General features: G+C 37.0%; 1 protein-coding gene and 1 long non-coding RNA gene across 2 annotated transcripts in view; one reads left to right on the top strand and one right to left on the bottom strand.

The window, feature by feature from the left end:
* Nucleotides 1-5,144: 5,144 nt before the first annotated feature.
* On the bottom strand, nucleotides 5,145-10,626 carry LOC144642462 (uncharacterized). The gene is made up of 3 exons (XR_013568735.1): nucleotides 10,473-10,626; nucleotides 8,403-8,430; nucleotides 5,145-6,509 (listed from the first exon to the last, which is right to left on the bottom strand). It is a non-coding gene; the product is annotated as an uncharacterized LOC144642462 (long non-coding RNA).
* A 7,082-nt stretch (nucleotides 10,627-17,708) lies between these two features.
* LOC144642479 (microfibril-associated glycoprotein 4-like) overlaps nucleotides 17,709-20,049 on the top strand; it is a 5,093-nt gene continuing 2,752 nt past the window's right edge. The window contains exons 1-2 of the mRNA XM_078501441.1: nucleotides 17,709-18,223; nucleotides 19,906-20,020. Coding sequence (XP_078357567.1) covers nucleotides 17,903-18,223; nucleotides 19,906-20,020 — 436 coding nt within the window. The 5' untranslated portion in view covers nucleotides 17,709-17,902. The remainder of the gene's footprint in view (nucleotides 18,224-19,905; nucleotides 20,021-20,049) is intronic.

Raw genomic sequence — 20,049 nt, 5'->3', positions numbered from 1 at the left:
AATACAAGTGGAATAAACTCGATTTTAGCGCCAAAGTAACCTTTAATATAACTCGAACAAGCTGAATTAGTTTCTTTACTGTGAGACGTATCTTGACGAGTTGTCGATTTCATGTCTCAAGACGAAAATAGAAACTAATCTGTATTTTGGGCCCACTGCAATTAATACATTCAAAATAACACAACACCGACAGTAAGATTTTCCACATCAAAGATTAAGTAAAAACTAAGGTCTTCCATAAACACTGCAAGTGATAAATGGCATATAATTTATAGTTTTGTGTGACATAGCGAAAATTTAAGAATACTGTAAGAAATAATCAAATTACAAACTGAACTGTTCGACATTGTGTAGTGAACTGCATTCATATTTAGGAACGAAGCAAAATTAAATTTAACTACATCTTCGCGTGGTTTTTTGTTCCGTAGACCGCGATTTTTTTTATAGCAAATGGAACTTTCTTTTCCTTCGGTTATGATACTTTTGGACGAAATGGGGAAGCGTTGGAGCGTTCCAAGCCTCGAAGTTTGCCCGTGATTAATATTTTGATGATCAAATTGTCTCAAGGTTCCTGTTCCAACGATTTTTCGTAAACTTAGAGAGTCATAATAAGATGTTATAATGAGCTTATTGCAGTAGTTTAAACGAAATCTTAGCGCTCAGTTTTCTTTAAATAGCAGTTTTAAATAGCAGTTTTTTTAGATGTGTTTAATAAAAGTAACATCGCGCAAAACTCGCAATCATTACATCGACATATTGACGTCCTTATTAATATTCGATAAATGTCGAGTAAAATGCGAAAGTTTCAGGGAAATCGAGTCAGAAATGGTGAAGTTATTAAAAATTTTTGATAGGCATACAGCACGTCATTTATTTCGATCGGGTCACCTTAACCGGCAGAAAGAATTAAAGTTAGGATATAAACACAGTTAGTTATAGAGGATAACTGCAATGAAGAGATAAAGCTGCACGGTTAAGTTACGCTAATCCCGAGATAACGCTCTTTTTTACATCAGAACGTCTAATTTTCGGCCGAAAGATATGAGCAAAAAATGTTATTAAAATGCCTTTTTTAAAATTTTAAAAACAAAGTCAGATGCGACAGAACGCCGTTTGAAACAAGCCAAGCCCATACCTACCCCCCACTGAGGTGGGCGCATACCCCTACTCAAACATAACCATCTTCCCAAATTATTTCAACAACTGTGTGTCCATAAACGATTGGTAATTACTAGGCAGTTTAGACGGTCCTGCTCCATGGTGCCTTTGGAGTAATTTTTTAGACGTCGGAAAGCAGAAAATGTATGCTCTGAAGTCGCCGATGCCACAGCTTATTTCAAATACGATTTTACGGGTTTTCAATAGCGCGGTGATGTTTGCCGCAATCAAGGTACCGCTGAAGTGAGGAAAAACGCTGATAACGTTTAATACATCCTTCTTCAGGACAGGAAAAGAGACTTACAGTTGATTCATCCGAAGAAGATTCGTCAGAACTCGGTGAATCGCTTGGGGCAGGCGTGTCAGCCTGTTTCGAAGAGATCTTTGGTTTCTTAGATTGAATTGTTGTAAAGTTCGCCTTTTGTCCGTTAGTGACGCTGTCAACTGCTGATAGCACTGGAACTTCCGTATTTGGTTGGACGTCGAGTTTTTCCCACTGAATCAATTTCCCAGGACCAATTTTATAGGCCCTCCATACAATCAGCCCTTCGTCAGTGTACTCTATGTTTGAAACAGCGCTGACACCTTCCAACATGATAGCTGGGAACGTCTCGGGCTCAGGGGGTCCTGAAACGGTAACGTTAACCGATGGTAATCCACCCGCCCAAGTACTCGTAAAAGATAATTGTGGCCTCTTGAACACTACAAACATTTATTCAAGAACACTGCAAGCATTTATTCAAGAACGCTGCAAGCATTTATTCACTGTCGATTTAAGGTGCGTAAATTTATCATGAAACATACATTAGAGCAGACAGCCCAAGAGTGTGACCACTTTTAATGAGTTAACATTCGTTCGTGCAGTTATTATCCAATCAGAAGCCGAGGACAGCTTTCCGTTGACGTCTGATTGGATTAAATCTGTACGGAAGAACGAGAATGATTTTTAAATTTACGTTCCCTCAAGGTAAACAACACAAATGCAAAGATTGATTGCAATTCTATGGGCAGTTCAAAATAATTTGGAACAAAGGAACAAAAAGAAAATAAAGCTGGGAACGTCAAACGGGAACAACAGTTGTGTTTCTGATATTTTAGGCTACAGAGATCACCAATAAACGACAAAATACTTTCAGGGAAAGTGGAATCCCCGGGACGACCTCATAAGTATGGTGCCACGCCTTTTTTATCTCAAAATCTTATTTTCCTGTGAGTAAACAACCAATAGACAGAGTTTTTATTGACATTCTGCGAGCAGTTGTATTTCTTTTTCAAATGGGCTTATTTTCGGGGAGGGCTTACATACGATGGGGGGAAGGGGAGGTTATTTTTAAATGGACGTTTGCAATACATTTGCGTTTCTATTGGGACGTGATACCGTACGTTCTCTTTTTTGGGCATACAATACCAGATGGCAAAGTTCTTTAATATAACAATTAAAAACCAAAACAGTTCGTTTAGTTGTTTAGTGGGGGAGGGGGGGGGGAAATTTTTTGTTATAACTAACAAAACAACCTCCTTTTTAGGGGACTTATTTCTTGGAGGGAGGGGCTTTCCTGGGCGAGGGGGGGGGGGGGTCTTTCGGATTTTACACTAGTAGTATCTTGTCTAGAATTGTTTTACACTGTTTACCACGCTCAGTACAAAAAAAGTAAAAAAAAACAAGGACTCAGTATTAGCGACTTACTATGGTTAAATTCTCTATGGGGACAAGCACTTCTGTTTCGTCACTAAGCTTTTCAGCTGGTGCCTTTCCGCTTTCTGTTGAAGATTCTGCTTCACAATCCAGTTTTGAAAGTAAAATACGACAGATACGACAAACACCTAAAACAAATAAAAATTCAAATCAATATTAACTTTGAATGGGAAATTGTCATCAGTGGTTGTTTTTCCCAGCGGTAGTTTTTCCCCGTGTGATGAGAAGAACTACTTTTGACAACAAAGTCACGTGACCAGGCTGGTATATCCCTCGAAATATGAGATTTTTGTTTACGAAAATGATCTTCAGTTTGTAAAGGAAACTACTACTTGTTTGTTAGCTATGTACGTTCATTGTAATCTGTACAAACCTGATCCGACGGCAACAAATACACCTGTCCACTGGTGTATCAACTTTACTTCTCGTTTTCCAAGGCCTCTCTCTGCTTTAGGCCACCTTCTATCTTCGCTATGGCCCGATAATTTCTCAGGAACCTGGCATCGCTGAGATCCTCGGCGCCATCCAGTTCCCAAGGAAGATAGGTTGTAGGGACAAATAGTGAACTGACCAATATTTTCAGGAAAGGTAAAAACTGCTGCTCTGGCAAGAATCAAATAAACCTCTGTTTCGACATCTGAGATCCCCCATGTAGACTTATGTCCCGCTATTTCTTGAGTACAGTATAACGACGGAATAACTTCTGTCTTCTTCGCCTTATCTCTCCGCTCGTAGGTGCAGGAATCTCCGACAATAGTGCTTAAAGAACACTTCGCTTCCATACAGCACTGGAAAAGTTGAAAATTTACATAGTATGTAAATAACATGTAAATAACATGTAAAGACACTGTAAAGGATGATTTACATAGTTTTTACCCTTTTACATGTTCTTCTCAAAACATGTAAAAAACATGTAAATATTTGAAGTAAAACATGTAAAAACACAGAACATCATGTAAATTTCCCGAACGAAAGACCACGGACCATGTAAATAACATGTCAATTTATCCGATCAACACTGTAAAAAGCATGTAAAAACATTTATACCTGATGCTTATAAATAGACTGAACATGTAAAAACCATGGAAATTGACAAAGGGGGCCTGTTTGGAAACATGTAAAAACCATGTAAATTGACAAAGGGGGCCTGTTTGGAAACATGTAAATTGACAAAGGGGGCCTGATTGAAACATGTAAATACCCTGGAAATCGACAAAGGGGGCCTGTTCGGAAACATGTAAATACCCTGGAAATCGACAAAGGGGGCCTGTTTGGAAACATGTAAATTGACAAAGGGGGCCTGATTGAAACATGTAAATACCCTGGAAATCGACAAAGGGGGCCTGTTTGGAAACATGTAAATTGACAAAGGGGGCCTGATTGAAACATGTAAATACCCTGGAAATCGACAAAGGGGGCCTGTTTGAAACATGTAAAAAACATGGAAATTGACAAAGGAGGCCTGTTTGAAACATATAAAAAAACATGGAAATTGACAAAGGATGCCTGTTTGGAAACATGTAAAAAGCATAGAAATTGACAAAGGGGGCCTGTTTGAAAAATGTAAAACACATGGAAATTGACAAAGGGGACCTGCCTAGCCCCTGTAATTAAAATGAAGAACAGAATGCCTGGCACTGTTTTCTTTTATTCGTCTAGAACCTTTTCTTGATACTATCCTAACTACATTCATTTTCAGTACGTCAGTGCATATATTTTTCCAGTTAATAATAATACATACAATTCAAATGATTTTATACCCCATAAGTAATAAAGTTCGTCTGCATGTATCTTGCAATAAAGCATGTAGTATATAGCTTGGAATATTCTTTATAAATATAATAAAAATTAGCATTTCATTCAGAATAAAATGATTTAGATCGTATAGTTTTGTATAGTTTTTTCAGTTCAAATAAAGCAGTTTTACTAGGTCAAAAGTTGCTGATACCAATTATTTCAACTTCACATAATCATTATGGAAAACAATAAAGATTAAGATAAATTTATGCATGATTAATTGATAGAACTGTCTACTAACATATCAGTGACTTCATTTCCAAATAGTAATAATACTACTCCTCTATTGCAAAGGCCCACTTTGATCCTGAATGTTGCACTGGTGTTTGCTTTTCTCTTAAAAAGCCAATTTCTTTTGCTTGGCATGTGCCCCGATTTATCCTATGTTCCTCTACTGAAGTGTCTTCATGCACTCAATATGAAGTGAATTATGCAATAGCTTAGCATATGTATGAAAATGTACCATATCATGAAAGACATGTATTGTAGGATGAAAATGAGCCTTTAAAAGTTATACTATGGGTAAGATATTGATCACTTTTATTAATAGGCCTAAATGGTCTTTTTGAATAACCGCATAAAATATACTTTACAGTAACTGAAGGGTTGGAAATGAAACCATGGTATTTCAGGATTAAATTTTTGTTGAATGTTTTTCTTTTGCTTCAATTCATGTAATGTTTGGCACATGATTTTGCTTTCAGCCCTTCAGTTACTACCACAACCCTTCCATATCATAAAACTATGAAATCAAACGAATAATAAACATTGCAGAACCTTTTGCACAATGATTTTGAACACTGAACAGCCAAGTTCACACTAGCCTGCGAGTAGGCTCACCTTAGAGCACGCACGAGAACGACATTTACGTGGCAAAGCTGCGAGTGAACCTGCATCAACCTCTGCTAATTTTTCACTCCCACCCCGAAAACCGCAGGAATACTGACAAGCCAATTTAATTTCAAAGAAAGTAGAAGTTTGACAGGAATGTTGACAAGATATGACATTCATTGAGATATGAAATTTACTGGTGCCTCTTCACCAGTCTCCTCCCCACCATATTGCTGTGCCCGCCAGTCGTGAGTGCCCCAAAGTATATTTCGTGCCCCAAGGTGAGCCTTCCCGCAGGGTAAGTTCAAACACCATTCATTGCTAAGCTATGTTAAAATTGTCCCAAAAAAATGCCTTGAATTTAAATTGTACAAAAGCTGATCTTCATCTTTGCTCGGTCGCTCTTGTTGTACATTTACAAGACCTTATTTTTAACTTTTCCTACCTACAGAGTGGGCGCTTATTCGAGGTGGGCGCTTATTCGAGGTTGGGCGCTTAATCGAATGAACACTTAATTGTGAAAGTACAGACCTAAGACTGACACTGATGTAGAATAATTCTTCACCTTTAACAGTGGTTATTTGGCAAATGGTTTGGGTTCCAACCCTTCAAGTACTATCATAGCACTAGAATTGATAAAAAAGCTATGGCATCAAATAACCATAGTAGAACCTCTTGAATAATGATTTCGAACACTGACCAGCCTAGGTTCACTTAACACATTTATCACTGTAATTGTCAGGCTTTGTTAACATGGTCCTATTTAAAAACTGCCATGAATTCAAATAATTTGTACAAAAGTAGAACAAAACTGATGGAATAAATTTCCACCAGAAAACCACACGACATGTACATGTATGTACACCAACTGAACATTCAGCAAGATGCTTCATTGTGATGGTACAGACTTGATACTGACCCCGAGGTGAAACGATTTTACACCTTAACCACCTCTGGTTATTGCCACCTTTTTTAGTATTTGTATGTACAAGACTTCATCAGTGAAAGTGGTAGAGCCTTCTTTAACCTAACAACAAATTATAAAGAATCATTAGGAATGACATTCTGGTTAGATCAATGTTGTGGTTAAAAAATTTTCAAACCAATTTTTACTTTTCACTGTCTCATTTCTTAATATTATCTGAAACAAAAGAAAATAAAAATCAAAACCGGTTTGAAAAATTAAAGCCAACAAAGAGTTGAAACCACAACATCACCACTTCTGAACCTGCACATTAGGGACTTCAAGATAACTGGGAGGGCTGACCTTGAGAACAGCTGACTGAAAGTAATTTTTTACATGCAGACATTGCTCCATGTACATTGCCATCCAGTTGTTATCAAGGATGCGAGAAGTAGAGTTTTGCAGTCCACTGGTTGCACTCAAATATAAACTTTACACCAGAATAAAAGACCTTATGGTATCACAAAATTCATAAAAATATGCACATGTACAATTGAACATGCATTTTTTAAGCACTCTACAATGCACATTTGGACATGTAGGAATTTGTACTAGACCAGCTGTAAATGTACATGTAGCAAATTTCCTACAAAGTTGATTGCATGGTAAGCTATACTCATGACCACTGGACCACAGTGGCCAGCTGCCAACTAACCTGCGATCAGGCTTTCTTATTTTTCGCGGCGGAGGGAAGGAGAAAAAAAGGAAAGCCTGATACAATTACTTGTGAAGTCGTCTGCCGCCCCCTATAAAAAGTATCTGTCAACGTCGTCGAGAATGTCGGCGATGCCATCAGATAAGCGTGATTAGCGCCTTCAAATTATATTTTTACTCTCACAAACGTGTGTTTGAATTACCCTTTTGAACGAGCTGATCGGATGGTTTTAAAAATTTGTTTTCTGCAAAGGCTGATTTTGTGTAAGGCTCAGGTTAGACATTTCAAGCTTGTAGTTTTCGTCACTGGCACGATCGTCTGGCGTCTTTGGTGGTGTGATGTAATAATCTTCGACACCATTGGTGATAGATCATGCTCTTGCCGAATTCCGTCGAAAGCACCGCCAAAACATCTTTTCTTTCACAAACTATTCGTCGAATACACTCCCTTTGTTCGTCTTTAAATGTTTTGTGAACAAAACTCTTGAGAGATTTTCTAAAAGCCAGAAGAACTCGCTTTCTACTGTCTCTACTTCATTCCACTCAACACCAGCCATGATAAAATCATCTACGCGTGATATTTTTGGACCGGAAATTAGACTTGAACTCAATTAGCCAATCAGGATAGAGTTTTAATGTTACCTTTTGTTTTCTGACCAATCAGAAAAAAGTCCAGATTCTGGACTTTTTACAGACGACTCGACAAGTAATTGTATCAGGCGTTCATTTTTCCGTTGACCCTCTCCGCCGCGAGAAAAATAACGCCTGATCGCAGGTTAGCTGCCAACTGTCAGAATGTTTAAAGTACACTTTATGTTACCATTACCACTATTAATTATTTTAAGGCTAACCATAAACATGCTAACCAGAGTTTTAAAATTTAGGGCCACACAAAGTGCTGTTAAGGCCAACTGGAGTGCTATTTAGGCTACATTGTAAGTGCAATGCTATTAAGGCTAACAATAGTGCTACATGTACAGTGTAACCCCGATATAACGATATGCCAAGGGGGCAGTAAAATTATATCGTTATATCAGGGTGCTGTCCTATACATTTTATTTTTGCCGGGACATAACATATTCATCGTTATATCGGGAATATTGAAGATCGTTATATCGGGGTTCTACTGTATTAAGGTTAACCAGGTTGTTATTTCGGCTAACCTCAGTCCTATTTGGGCTTACTGCAGTGCTATTCGACTTACAGAAAAAAGCTTTTGACTGCAGGTCATTAAGTCTACATTGGATTTAAAACTTTGATTAGCTGCTAGTCATTGATACATAAATTGAGGCTTGTACTTACATGCCACTCTTGCTATCAACCCTTTCATCTGAAAATAATAACACATCCAAACAATTCAATGTCATTTGCTGACTCAATTAGAAAGTCACTTCAGTACTCCCGACGTAACCAATTGAACATTCCATATTCAAACCCCATCGAACACCAATGGTTGATTGGGTACGGTAATTGCACATAACCGTACTAAAATTAAAATTTGGTCCATCCAACAAAATGGAATGTTTGATTACGAACTCTTGCTTGTTTGTATATTATGCAGACATTTTGTATGGTGTACTACTGCCTATGTTTTGTTGTTGTTTTTTTTTTATTTATTTATTATTTTGTTTTTACTACTGCCTATGTTGCGGTGAATGAAATGGTGCAAGTTCTGTTTAAGTAGAAAAAAATGTTCTGTTTGAGTCTTATGGTGACTACAAGGCAGAAACCATTTCCTTCCCACCACTATAAAAAAGTAAACAAAAGTGCATATATCAGTACTTAACTGTTGCTTCGTTCTCTTATACAAAATATGTATAAACAAACATTGACACTCGGTTTAATTAGTCCTGCATGTTTTACTTATCAAGAGATGGATTCCGAACAAAGTCGAATCACATTGAGTTTGGTTGTGTTAGGTTGTGTATGATTGGTTCCCCGGGGTATCCAATCCAACAAAATCGAACCAAAAATCAATCGAACCCAATCGAACACCAATCATTCGATTGGGTTTGGTAATCGAACAAAATCAAACATCTATTTTGCTGTGAGTCCGATTTTCGAACCAATCAAACATAATCAAACACAGTCAAACTCAATCGGGTTTGATCTAGTTCTGAATCTTTCTCTTGATAAGTAAATCACGCAGGACTAATCAAAATCAACTTTTATTGAATGGAATAAATATAAAAACGTCCAAATATCGAACTGAATGTCAATGTTTAGTAAAATATATTTGGTAGAAGAGAACAAAAGGACGGTAAAATAACTGAAATGCACTATTGTTTACATTTCTATATTAGAAGGAAGGATATGGTTTCTGCCCTGCAGTTTTTACCATTACACTCAAACAGAAGTTGCACCATTTCATTGACTGCAACACAGGCAATCAGTGTGTTCAATATGCGAAGAATCATTATAGGGAGCCAAAACGCTGCCGCGATCAGTCTGTCTTAGCCCTCGAGGGCGGCCAAAAGCGACGTTGACAGGAGAAGAGCAATTTCCAGCATAACAATTACATTGGAGGAAGTGCTTACTATCAACATGGATGACAAAAATAATAAGTGAACAAGTAAAATAATTTTTTTCTTAAGATCAAAATCATCGTAATAAGCAAAAAACTTGCATGCAAAATTGACTTCAGTTTCGGACGAGAACGTTGTTCGACTGCCCCAGCTGTGGCTCTTGAAATCAATCGATATGTACGCAGTATAAATCAATATATAAGCAGTATAAACAAACAGGAGTTCGGTAATCGAACTTTCGATTGCGTTTGATTGACCAAATTTTATTGTGAGTTTGATTATGTACGATTACCGAAACCAACGATTGAGTTCGATTACCGATACCCTGGGAATAATCGAACTCACAGCAAAATAGACGTTCGATTTTTTTCGACTAACAAAACCAATCGAATGAGTTTGATATGCCAGGAGTACTATATAGATAAGATTGATAAATACTGCTAAATACTTTTGGTGATAATTTTAAAGCTGTTTTAGTTTGCTTTATAATTTGCCAGTTGAAAACCTCACTGAGTTTAAACTGTTGCAAATCGGCAAAATAATAATTACTATACATACAATAACATGAATAAATAAGCCTTGCACTCTTAAATTATATAAGCTTATATTTTAAATAAAACATGTTGAACAGTCCTGTGTTGACATCTCTATATGCACACGTAATTATTCAATTTATTCTAACAATAACTTCATGTTTAAGAAGTGCTGAATTATACGTATGAAGTGCAAGAACAAAACGAAATTCTACATTTTGAACTTCTATTAAAATATTAAAACCAATCTCACCTAGAAGCTACATAGAGGAAATCAACCAAAACATGATCTGAACGGTCATATATAAGCTTACCTTGGAAAGAAACTTGGCTAAAACAGGCGTATTGATTGGAGATCCAGTGAAAGAAGGCTCCATGCAGCTAATTTGGAAGTTATAAGGTCTTAAAGAGAGGAAAATTGCCCTTTTTAGCGAGATAAAAGGCCTCTCAATGATCGATCTTCGAACCGTTGAACCGAGCGCCAAAAAGTACCAGAGAGGACGCCGGGATTAATTTTCGTTCGCGCCAGTGCTTTTCGGCCTTGCCTCTCGACCAGGTCAAACACGGCAAACGACCAATTTTACCGCCGTTTGCGTGCAAAATTTCCTTGTCTATAATATAAAGAAAACCAAAACGCATGTCTCGAAAAATATATAAGCCAAACTGTTGGACGCTAGCGTTTTCCCCCCACTGCTCCAGATTGTTTAAAATATTGTTAGACGAAGTCATAGTCGCCTTCGTTTTCTGCATCAAAAGGTTTTTATTTATAATCTGTTTACTTTTTGACATTAGTAAAAGATTTGTAACTAAGAGCTTTTGTAATGACTTATGTTAAAACTGATATCAGTCGCTTAATTTCGTCTTGCGCTTCGTTCATCTAGATAATTAGTAAATAATAAAAACCCATTCAGGCGGTTGCATATTGGAGGATAATGCCCTTGGCTGAAAAAATGAACAGTTGACTAAGCTTCAAAGGCAACTGTGAAATTTTGAGGATAATCTTTCAGGCAAGGAGTATTATCCTCCAGCAAGCCGGAAGGGGAAATATTTATTTCATACTTTCTTAAATCCCTCCGATTTCTTCTTCGTCGTTTGATTTCGTACCACGTGATGCGTTCTGTCTAACTAATGAATGCACGCGAAAGTTATTTGGTGGGTTACAACATGAATTGAAAGCTCATGTTCACATGTTTTCAAACAGCCCCCTTTGTGACTTTGTCAATTTCCAGGGTATTTACATGTTTCCAAACAGGCCCCCTTTGTCGATTTCCAGGGTATTTACATGTTTCCAAACAGGCCCCCTTTGTCAATTTCCATGTTTTTTACATGTTTCCAAACAGGCCCCCTTTGTCGATTTCCAGGGTATTTACATGTTTCCAATCAGGCCCCCTTTGTCAATTTCCATGTTTTTTCCATGTTTCCAAACAGGCCCCCTTTGTCAATTTACATGGTTTTTACATGTTTCCAAACAGGCCCCCTTTGTCAATTTACATGGTTTTTACATGTTTCCAACCAGGCCCCCTTTGTCAATTTCCATGGTTTTTACATGTTTCCAAACAGGCCCCCTTTGTCAATTTCCATGGTTTTTACATGTTTCCGAACGGCGCCCCTTTGTCAATTTTCCATGTTCTTTACATGATTTAGCAAAGAAATTTACATGTTCTTTACAAAGAAAGAAACTGTAAAAGTGGTTAATACATTTGACATGTTTTTTACATGTTCTTACAATTAGCGTTGTAATAAAGGACCATGTAAATCACTTTTTACAATACATTTACATGATCCGTTGAAGACTGTAAATTTCATGTAAATTTTGTTTTACAAAACTCCAACATGTAAATTTTAATTTACAAAGAATGTAAATAAGATTTACATTTTGTAAATTGTAATTTACATGTGCATGTAAATTTTCAACTTTTCCAGTGCAGAAATAATGATAAAAAACCTGTTTCCTTCAAACTCGCGTTCTAAGCCTTACCCACGCTAGTATCAAGGTTTTCTAATTTGTAAACGTCAATCAAGATCATTATCAACGACCAAATGTAAAAAGTACGCCACGGTACCCTGAGTGATATGTTTACATACCGTGTTTTAAAGGTAAACATTTTATAAGCATTTTATCTGCCAAATACATTAAATAATCTTGCCATCCTTTTTAACAGTGTTCGTTCACGAAGCGGTTTTACACATACTGTTTACATTACGGCGACAAGGAATCTAACAAAATCACGACTGAAATGCCGATCGCAAATTAATTACCGACGTACGGGTTAAAGAAATATTTCTTCTATTAATGACATTGTTTAATCCAAGAGTGAACTCTTTTGCCATGATATTTTAATTTCAAGAACTAATTTATATCTTAAGAACGGAGATATGTTTATAAAGGAATTTCAAAAGTTATATTTGATATTTCAACAAGCCCGCTGAAATGAACAACCAGCAACCATTGTTTACATTTGCTGATAATTTCGTTAAAATTCGGCTAATTCAGCGGCGCCTCAAAAATCTCTCAAAAGAGAACCCAGGCTGATTTTCATACATAATTGATAACAGCATAAAAGGGATCTACAGCCGAAGTTTGAAGAAATTTGGAATTATGGCACATGGGGAAAAATATTCTAAACTTTATCAATAAATTAGGGATTTTCCCATAAGTAAATAAAGGTATTTTTACAAAATTTGTAATTAATTCTCGAATGACGCTCAACTCAAGTTATTACCTATTTTTAGAAGCTGATTACCTTGCCTTTGAAGAAAACGTATCCAAAAATTCAGGTTCTTCTTTGCTCGCGAACTAAGTTAAAACTTAGGTTGCCAACTTTTAGCTTTGTATTCGGCCATTTTTGGCAATCTTGTGGGCGAAATTCATTTTTCTTGTTTTTCACGGATTTAAAGCGCTTCCAGATGAAAAAATCTACATCAAATTTCAAGTCTAGCTAAAGGCTATTTGTGGGCAAAAAATGAGGGAAATCGATTTTTCGATTTCTGCCGCGAAATCAATTTTTTGATTGAAATTTGCTGAAAGTCGTTCTTATAACCGGGATTTTACATTATGACAAGAAATGGAAATTCCATTAAAAAGATATAAAATTTACATCAAATTTTTATCAAGTGACAGCGGTTTAGCGGATCCAAAGCAGGGCCTGGGGTCGGAGAAAGCGAAGGGCCTGAAGGAAAGAAACAAAAAGAGATTTAGTCAGGTGTTTATTCAATCCTAGGCACTGCTATTTTACAGTGCGGCTACTGTTACCGGGGTCACCCAGAGAAAGAAAACAGAACGGAAATAATAAATTTCAGCATTTTTTTATTCAGCCAATAAAATGTCGAGTACAGAACAATGAAATTTCAACTTGTTCGTTTGCCACGAAAACACATCAATACTAAATTTTGGCTGTATGGCGCTGGAAACAAAAAAAAAAACAGTAACATTTCATTTGTTCAGGTATTAACTTTATATGTTGAACATAGCGTTAGCTAGTGTTGACATTTCGATTTAAAAATTTGAGTAGTTTCACATGCTGTACAAATGCATGTCATTTGTCATGCAAGTTTTCAAGAATCGATTTTCTGTAAAAGCAGTGCCGGAACGCGACGGCCGTTTGTTAGAATTTGATTCTCGGGAAAAATATAACTTTATCGCCGGCTGTTTCAGTTTTTCTTGCAATTGTATCAATGCGAGACACAGGACAAATTCAGAACAGGAAAATCGGTGATGTTTTCAACGGTAACATACTTTATTTATTTATTTTTATATCTGAATTTATTACTTTTCGAAATAAATTCCTTCACAAGCTTGTCGAATTGTTGGTCTTGGATGATGAGGAGTGCATGGTGTATTTGAAAATTTTTAAACTTAGCCGCCGGTCGGCTCTCTCGAGCACCTCAACTTTGCTTTTAAAACAGTTAACAGTTGCTCGCTCACTTGTACGGCAGAGAAGCTTCAATTTTTCCTAGAAAAGTCCCGACCAGCGTTGTTGGTTAACATTCAAATGGCCTACAAGTTCAGAAGGTCATGCTAGTGGGCTGTGATTGGCGGATTTCGATCTGTCTTGCTCTTTAGCACGTCGAAAGATGGATAAAGTTTATAGAACAGTTTCACTTGCTAGTTAGTAAAGAAAACATTACCGATGTTCCTGTTTGGAATGTGTTCTGTTTTCTGCATTGTTACAATTGCGAGAAAACACTGAAACAGCCGGCAATAAAGCTTTATTTTCTCCGAGGATCAAATTCCGCCAAACAAACGGCTGTCGCGTTCACTGCTTTCACAGCAGCAACTGTGCCCAGAGCTTTCAAGGAGGCTGGTGGTACAAGTCTTGTCACGCCTCAAATCTTAACGGTTTGTATCTTAACGGGTCACATTCTTCTCAAGGGCACGGAGTTGTCTGGTATGACTTTAGAAGCTTCTACTATTCACTAAAACGCACTGAGATGAAAGTTAAAACCAACGTCTGGTAATCCAGAACAGAAACCATTCTGACTTGAACAACATTCACAAGAACACTTGAGATGAAAAAGCTAATTGAAATATGCAACAACAAGTATCAAAGAAGTGCCTTGATACGTCTTGTTTTTTTCTAAATATAACTAAATAAGAAGTTCCAGAAAACACACAGCTTTCAAACATTAATTTTTATAGAAGAGCTATCAGGAAAAAGTCTTAAAAACCACCAAGCTGAGCTGGTGGCTTCAATAGCTTGTCTAGTAAATTGCGTTGTGAATTACAGAAAAACGAAGGCAATTGAATGAGTTACGCCGCACAGCCACTTAGCGTGCTAACTTATATGTACTTGGATTTCCGTACACGGCCATAAAAGGGTATTTCTCATGTAAACCGCGATTGAATCTTATTAATCATACTAAGCTGTAAAGTAATAATGTGCTTTTTAAACCCTGATGGTGACAAGAAGTCGAAAACGTTTGGTTTCTTTTTGATCGTATAATTTTATAGCCTTGTAAATAATGTTTTTACCTTGTTAGTGTATAGTATGTTTTTGCAATAAGATCGTCGCTTAAGTTTTCAAGACTATAATATTTCACTTTCTGTGCAATACACGGCAATCCGAGTTCGACTCTTTGGCCATTCTGAAATGTAAATAGCGAACTGATTGATAGTTGATTCATCAATGAACTTTCCTCCTCTGTAAGCAGTTCCTAACTGCTCGTACATGTATGTTGACAGCACATTTGTGAGCAATTCAGCATGCGTGGTTTTGATCAAGTTTCCAAGATATAATTTTCTAGAAGTATCACATCACATTCTCTGTAAGATATTTATTGTAGCCGCGAATGTCTTCAACAGAGAGACTGTGTAATTCTGTGGCTGTAGTATGTCCCTTATTAAACGGTATATGTGGAACATGACTCAACTCTTTTAAAAAAGTTTTTGTCATAGTGTCTACCTGTCCATAATGTCTGTCTGTCTGTCTATCTGTCGTTCTGTCTGTCTGCCCATATGAAAGTCAACTGCTATACTCAAGAGCTTCTACAGCCGTACTTGTCAAAGAGAAAACAATACTTGCCAAAATTTTCCTTCAAATGTGTATAACTACGATAAACCTTATGTTGATTTAGCAGTTGATGCAAGCTGCGGCAGGGTGTTTGTCACAAAATTAGACAGGGCCCATTTCTCTGAAATCTCAGTAGAGCCCGGGACGACAGGCCGAAGTGTTTCTAAGCGCTACAATGCTGTCCATTTCCTTTTTGCTCGTCAGAAATAAAAGGAAATACTTATAGCTTTAAATTCGTGCATTGGTTGAATGCAAATTTCTACTGATGCAAGCTACTACTGCTTTACCTCAACTACTACTGTAGCGGCCGCTTTTCTGGGTAGAACGGGCGCGAGAAACATAGGTACCATCCAGACGTCTAAACAGCTCTACTCCGGTTTAATTTTCCACGACGTTTACAGTATTACAGGTTGAATGTTCAAGTTTAAAGTAAGGCTTGATATAGGATTTCCTTACCACACTTTCCGGATAAGATTGTCAAAGACTGTGGAGGATAGAACATGCGTACGGCTTCGGGCGAAGCTCAGTAAACAGGTAGCCAAAACATGGGCTAAACAAAATGTCCTTACGTTGCGAAAACGTTCTCAATCGCAAGGCGCTTTTTACTGCAAAATCCCGTATAAGAGGCCGGCAGGGGACGACTGGACGCATAACGCAACACTTAAGACTGAGAAGGCGTTACAACTACCACTCCTACTACAAGTTTAACTACTACTACAACTGCCGCTGCCACTACATTTACAACTAACATTATCACTAAGTGTTCCGAAGATTTCTGAAGATAACCAAAAACCTTCGATCGAGGGCTGCAAAACATAATTAAAAGTCTTCCGAAGATAACCCGAGAGCTTCCGAAGGTTTTCGAATACCGTATTTTCTCGATTAAACGCCGGGTACCGAATAAATGCCAGGTCTCCATGGTGAAGTTGAAAATAAACCCCGCAGGTATTTATCTGAGGTATAATAAGCTGTAGGTATATTAACAAGATACATGTTTCACAAAAATAATGTCTAAAACCCTTGCTTAATGAACACCGGGCTCGAATAAATTGCATGAGTCGAATAAACGCCGGGTCTACCAGGCCAAGTTTGAAATTAACACCGTAGGCGTTTAATCGAGAAAATACGGTTTAATCGAGACGTCAGCAAATATTTCTAATGGTTTCCAGAAGATTGCCGAAAAACACCGGATGTTTTTTTACACAAGCTTTAGCCCTTTTGTTAAAAACAAGTAAGACAAGTAATCACATGTTGAATAAATATATCACTGAAGAGAGTTATCTAGATATATTTTTTGAAACTCAGAACATGAGGAACACTTTTCTCACATGCGAAAAAAAAGGTTCAAAAAAGTGATGATATATCGACGTATAGGTTATTAGTCCGCTCTTGAACAGCCAGTTCCAAGCCTATCAAATGTCTTTTGGAAGTGAAGAAGTAAAGAACATACATTCCTTAATTTTTGGAATTTTGTAGTAATTTCTCGTTGCTTAATTTATACGTCAGCTAATGACAACAACTGCTTTTGCAATAGCGTCTCATTATTTACAGTCCATTAGCGGTCTAACATATAAAATGTTTACTGCTTTAAATAGGTTAAGTCAGTAAATACGACTTAATATTCAAATTCAGCATAAACATTCATTTTAAAAAGCCCTGGACCTATAAAACAAAACTGCTCTGTATAGGGGGGCTTTTAAAATCATTAAACGAGTCGAGTTTCGCATTAAAAAAAAACAGAGTTAGAAAGATATTTGCCAATATGAAATACTATAATTATATGTTATATTTTTCGATTCGATCCTCATAATTAGTCTAACTAATTAAAAATTGTAAATATCACCATGCAAAATGGCAGGTGGGATAGGAAAATTGATAAACTAAATGCATGCTCATGCAATCCACAAAATAAAACAAAATAATGAAAAACTTACGAAAGATTGTTTGGTCTTTAATTATTTGCACTTCGCTGGAATGAGTAAAAGAAAAATGGAAACCTACAACCAAAACGATAACAAGCGATTTACAAGCTAAGCTTAAGAATACCGGCCTGTCGTATGACATTTGATATTGAAGTATTGTGTTACAAAGTGATATCACTCAAACACTTCCTCTTCACCTGCTATCTTGCAGTAAACTTAAGTTGAAGTCAGTTAGGCCCTTTTTCCGCTTACATTAAAACACTCCCATTTTTATCGCACTTTACAGAAAGTATTCCTCCGTGAGGACCAAACATGCATCTCTGGCTACTAACTCTTGTGTGTACGGCTGTATACGGTATAAGCCGTATTTCAGAGCTTGATTTCATAGCCTTCAACTTCGCTAAAGCCATAGAAGGACACAAGCTTAATGGAAGCGTGATACAAGAAGTTGATGTTGATTCCGAAAGTTCCTGTCAGTTTGAATGTGTCCGTGAAGAGAAATGCAAGTCTTACAACTTTGAGACCACAAAGAACAACGCTGGAACATCCACCTGTCAACTGAGCGACTCTGATCGATTTGTTGGTTTTGCAAACTTTACAGAAGATAAAGATTTCATTTACAGAGGATGGCAGGTAAATTGAATTCAAATAGAATTTAAAAAAAAAAAAACATTGAATCGAGTGTTAGTGTTAATTCCTCATATACCCGGGAGTTTTATTTTCTTCAAATCAGATAGCTTTCCGCGAATTAATCAGTATCGTGAATTCTTACAATTTGCTCTTAAAACTAAAAATTTATTCTTTGAGACAAATTGAGCAAAACAAAATGCAAATTTTGAAAGCAACTTCAAGCAATATAAACCAATTGGGCGATACAATAAATCTACAATTTGGCTTTTGGGAATAGAAACCAAACTACTGCGTTTTTTGGCCTCCATTTTTTATGGATCTGGTTCTCAAAGTTTATTTTGGCTTTTAAATGATTCCAGTAACATCCACTTTCAATTTGCGTTTTAATTCAGCAAAGGTACTTTCAAGAAGAACCTTCGAGACTTTCTCTCCGGCTGAAAATGCATATACAGTGTATGGAATAGAAAACCACGACCAACTATATATAACTAAAGAACATTTTTTTAAAATTGAATTGAAGAAATTTGTAATCGATATTTTAAAATATCGGGAGCTGGGAACCCACAAAATAACCACACGTTTTTTAACTGATATTTAAAGACGCTTGTTGAGCTAAATATATTGCTATCACGGCTAGTGGATGAACGCTTACCACAATTCAACTGGCTGGAAATAGAGCATAAGTGTTATGAAAAAGCCATATTAAAACGTCCTATCAAAATTTTTATTTACCCAAGAAACGTTTTCACTAAATTTCATAGAAATCTGTAATATCTGCGGGCCTTTTAAAAAAGATCTCGCAGTTCTTGGTTCTTAGAGATTTATAAATATTTCACGCCATCACTGAGCTATAATTTTGTTAACATGTTGTTATTGTTGGCCAATGACACACGCAGATCTTTGCGTCAGTCTGAAATTAATAGGATGAAAAATGTCGCACGTCAATCACTTTATTGACAGCTATGAAAATAATCAAGCCTGGTTTTCACTAGTGACGCAAGCACAAGCGCAAGCACTCGCGCAAGCATAAGTAGTTTGTGCCAAGTGAAAACGAACGTCGACCTAATTATAAGCTCAAGCATAAGAACACGATGTTTACTAGTTAGTAGGAACCGCTCTCAACTCCGTTCCGCTGTTCTATCGGCAAATACGGCGGCAGAAACTCTCAGGCATCGAGTGTTCTTGTTTCTTCTACTCTTGTCACAAAGAAAGCGTCTGTAATTTTTTTTTATTTCTTGCAAAGCACCCGCTGAAAATTACCATCTTTAAATCTACCTTAAGTGAAGGCCACGCTTAAAATTGTGTTGCACTTTGCGATTGACTTCCACCACAGCATTAGTCTCGCAATGGTGCGAAAAGTAGAAGGTAATTATCTTGCAACTCGCAACGCAGCATTTTGTTGTATTGCAGCTTGCAAACACGGGGTAATAGACGTGAATTTTTTTTTTGACAACTGGCAATGCAACGTTTTCTGCGCTGCAAGTTTCAAAACAAGATTGCGTGTTACATGACTTTTAGGTATCCCGTACGTACCATTGGCAATTTACCTTAACTGGGGCAAAAGTTAGGAAAGAAAGTCGGTGCTGTTTTAAGACAGTCTGAAAGGTCTGCAAAGGCTAGCCAAAGGACGTCAGTGATCATAACAAATTAAAACTAACACGTAATAACTCATTTTTTTAAAACAGAGTGCCTGTGAGACGGACAGCTCGCCTTGTGGTAACAAAGGAGTCTGCATTCCAAACTACCAAGATGACAGCGTACGATCCAAGTGTAACGATGGATATACAGGAAAACCTTGTAGTAAGTAAAATGTTAAAATATTCAGAAAA

This window comes from Oculina patagonica, chromosome 2 (genome assembly GCF_052425735.1).
Source record: "Oculina patagonica isolate OP01 chromosome 2, crgOcupat, whole genome shotgun sequence".
Lineage (NCBI taxonomy): Eukaryota > Metazoa > Cnidaria > Anthozoa > Scleractinia > Oculinidae > Oculina > Oculina patagonica.
Note: the sequence above shows the minus strand (reverse complement) of the source record. Positions and strands in the feature narration are given on the sequence as shown.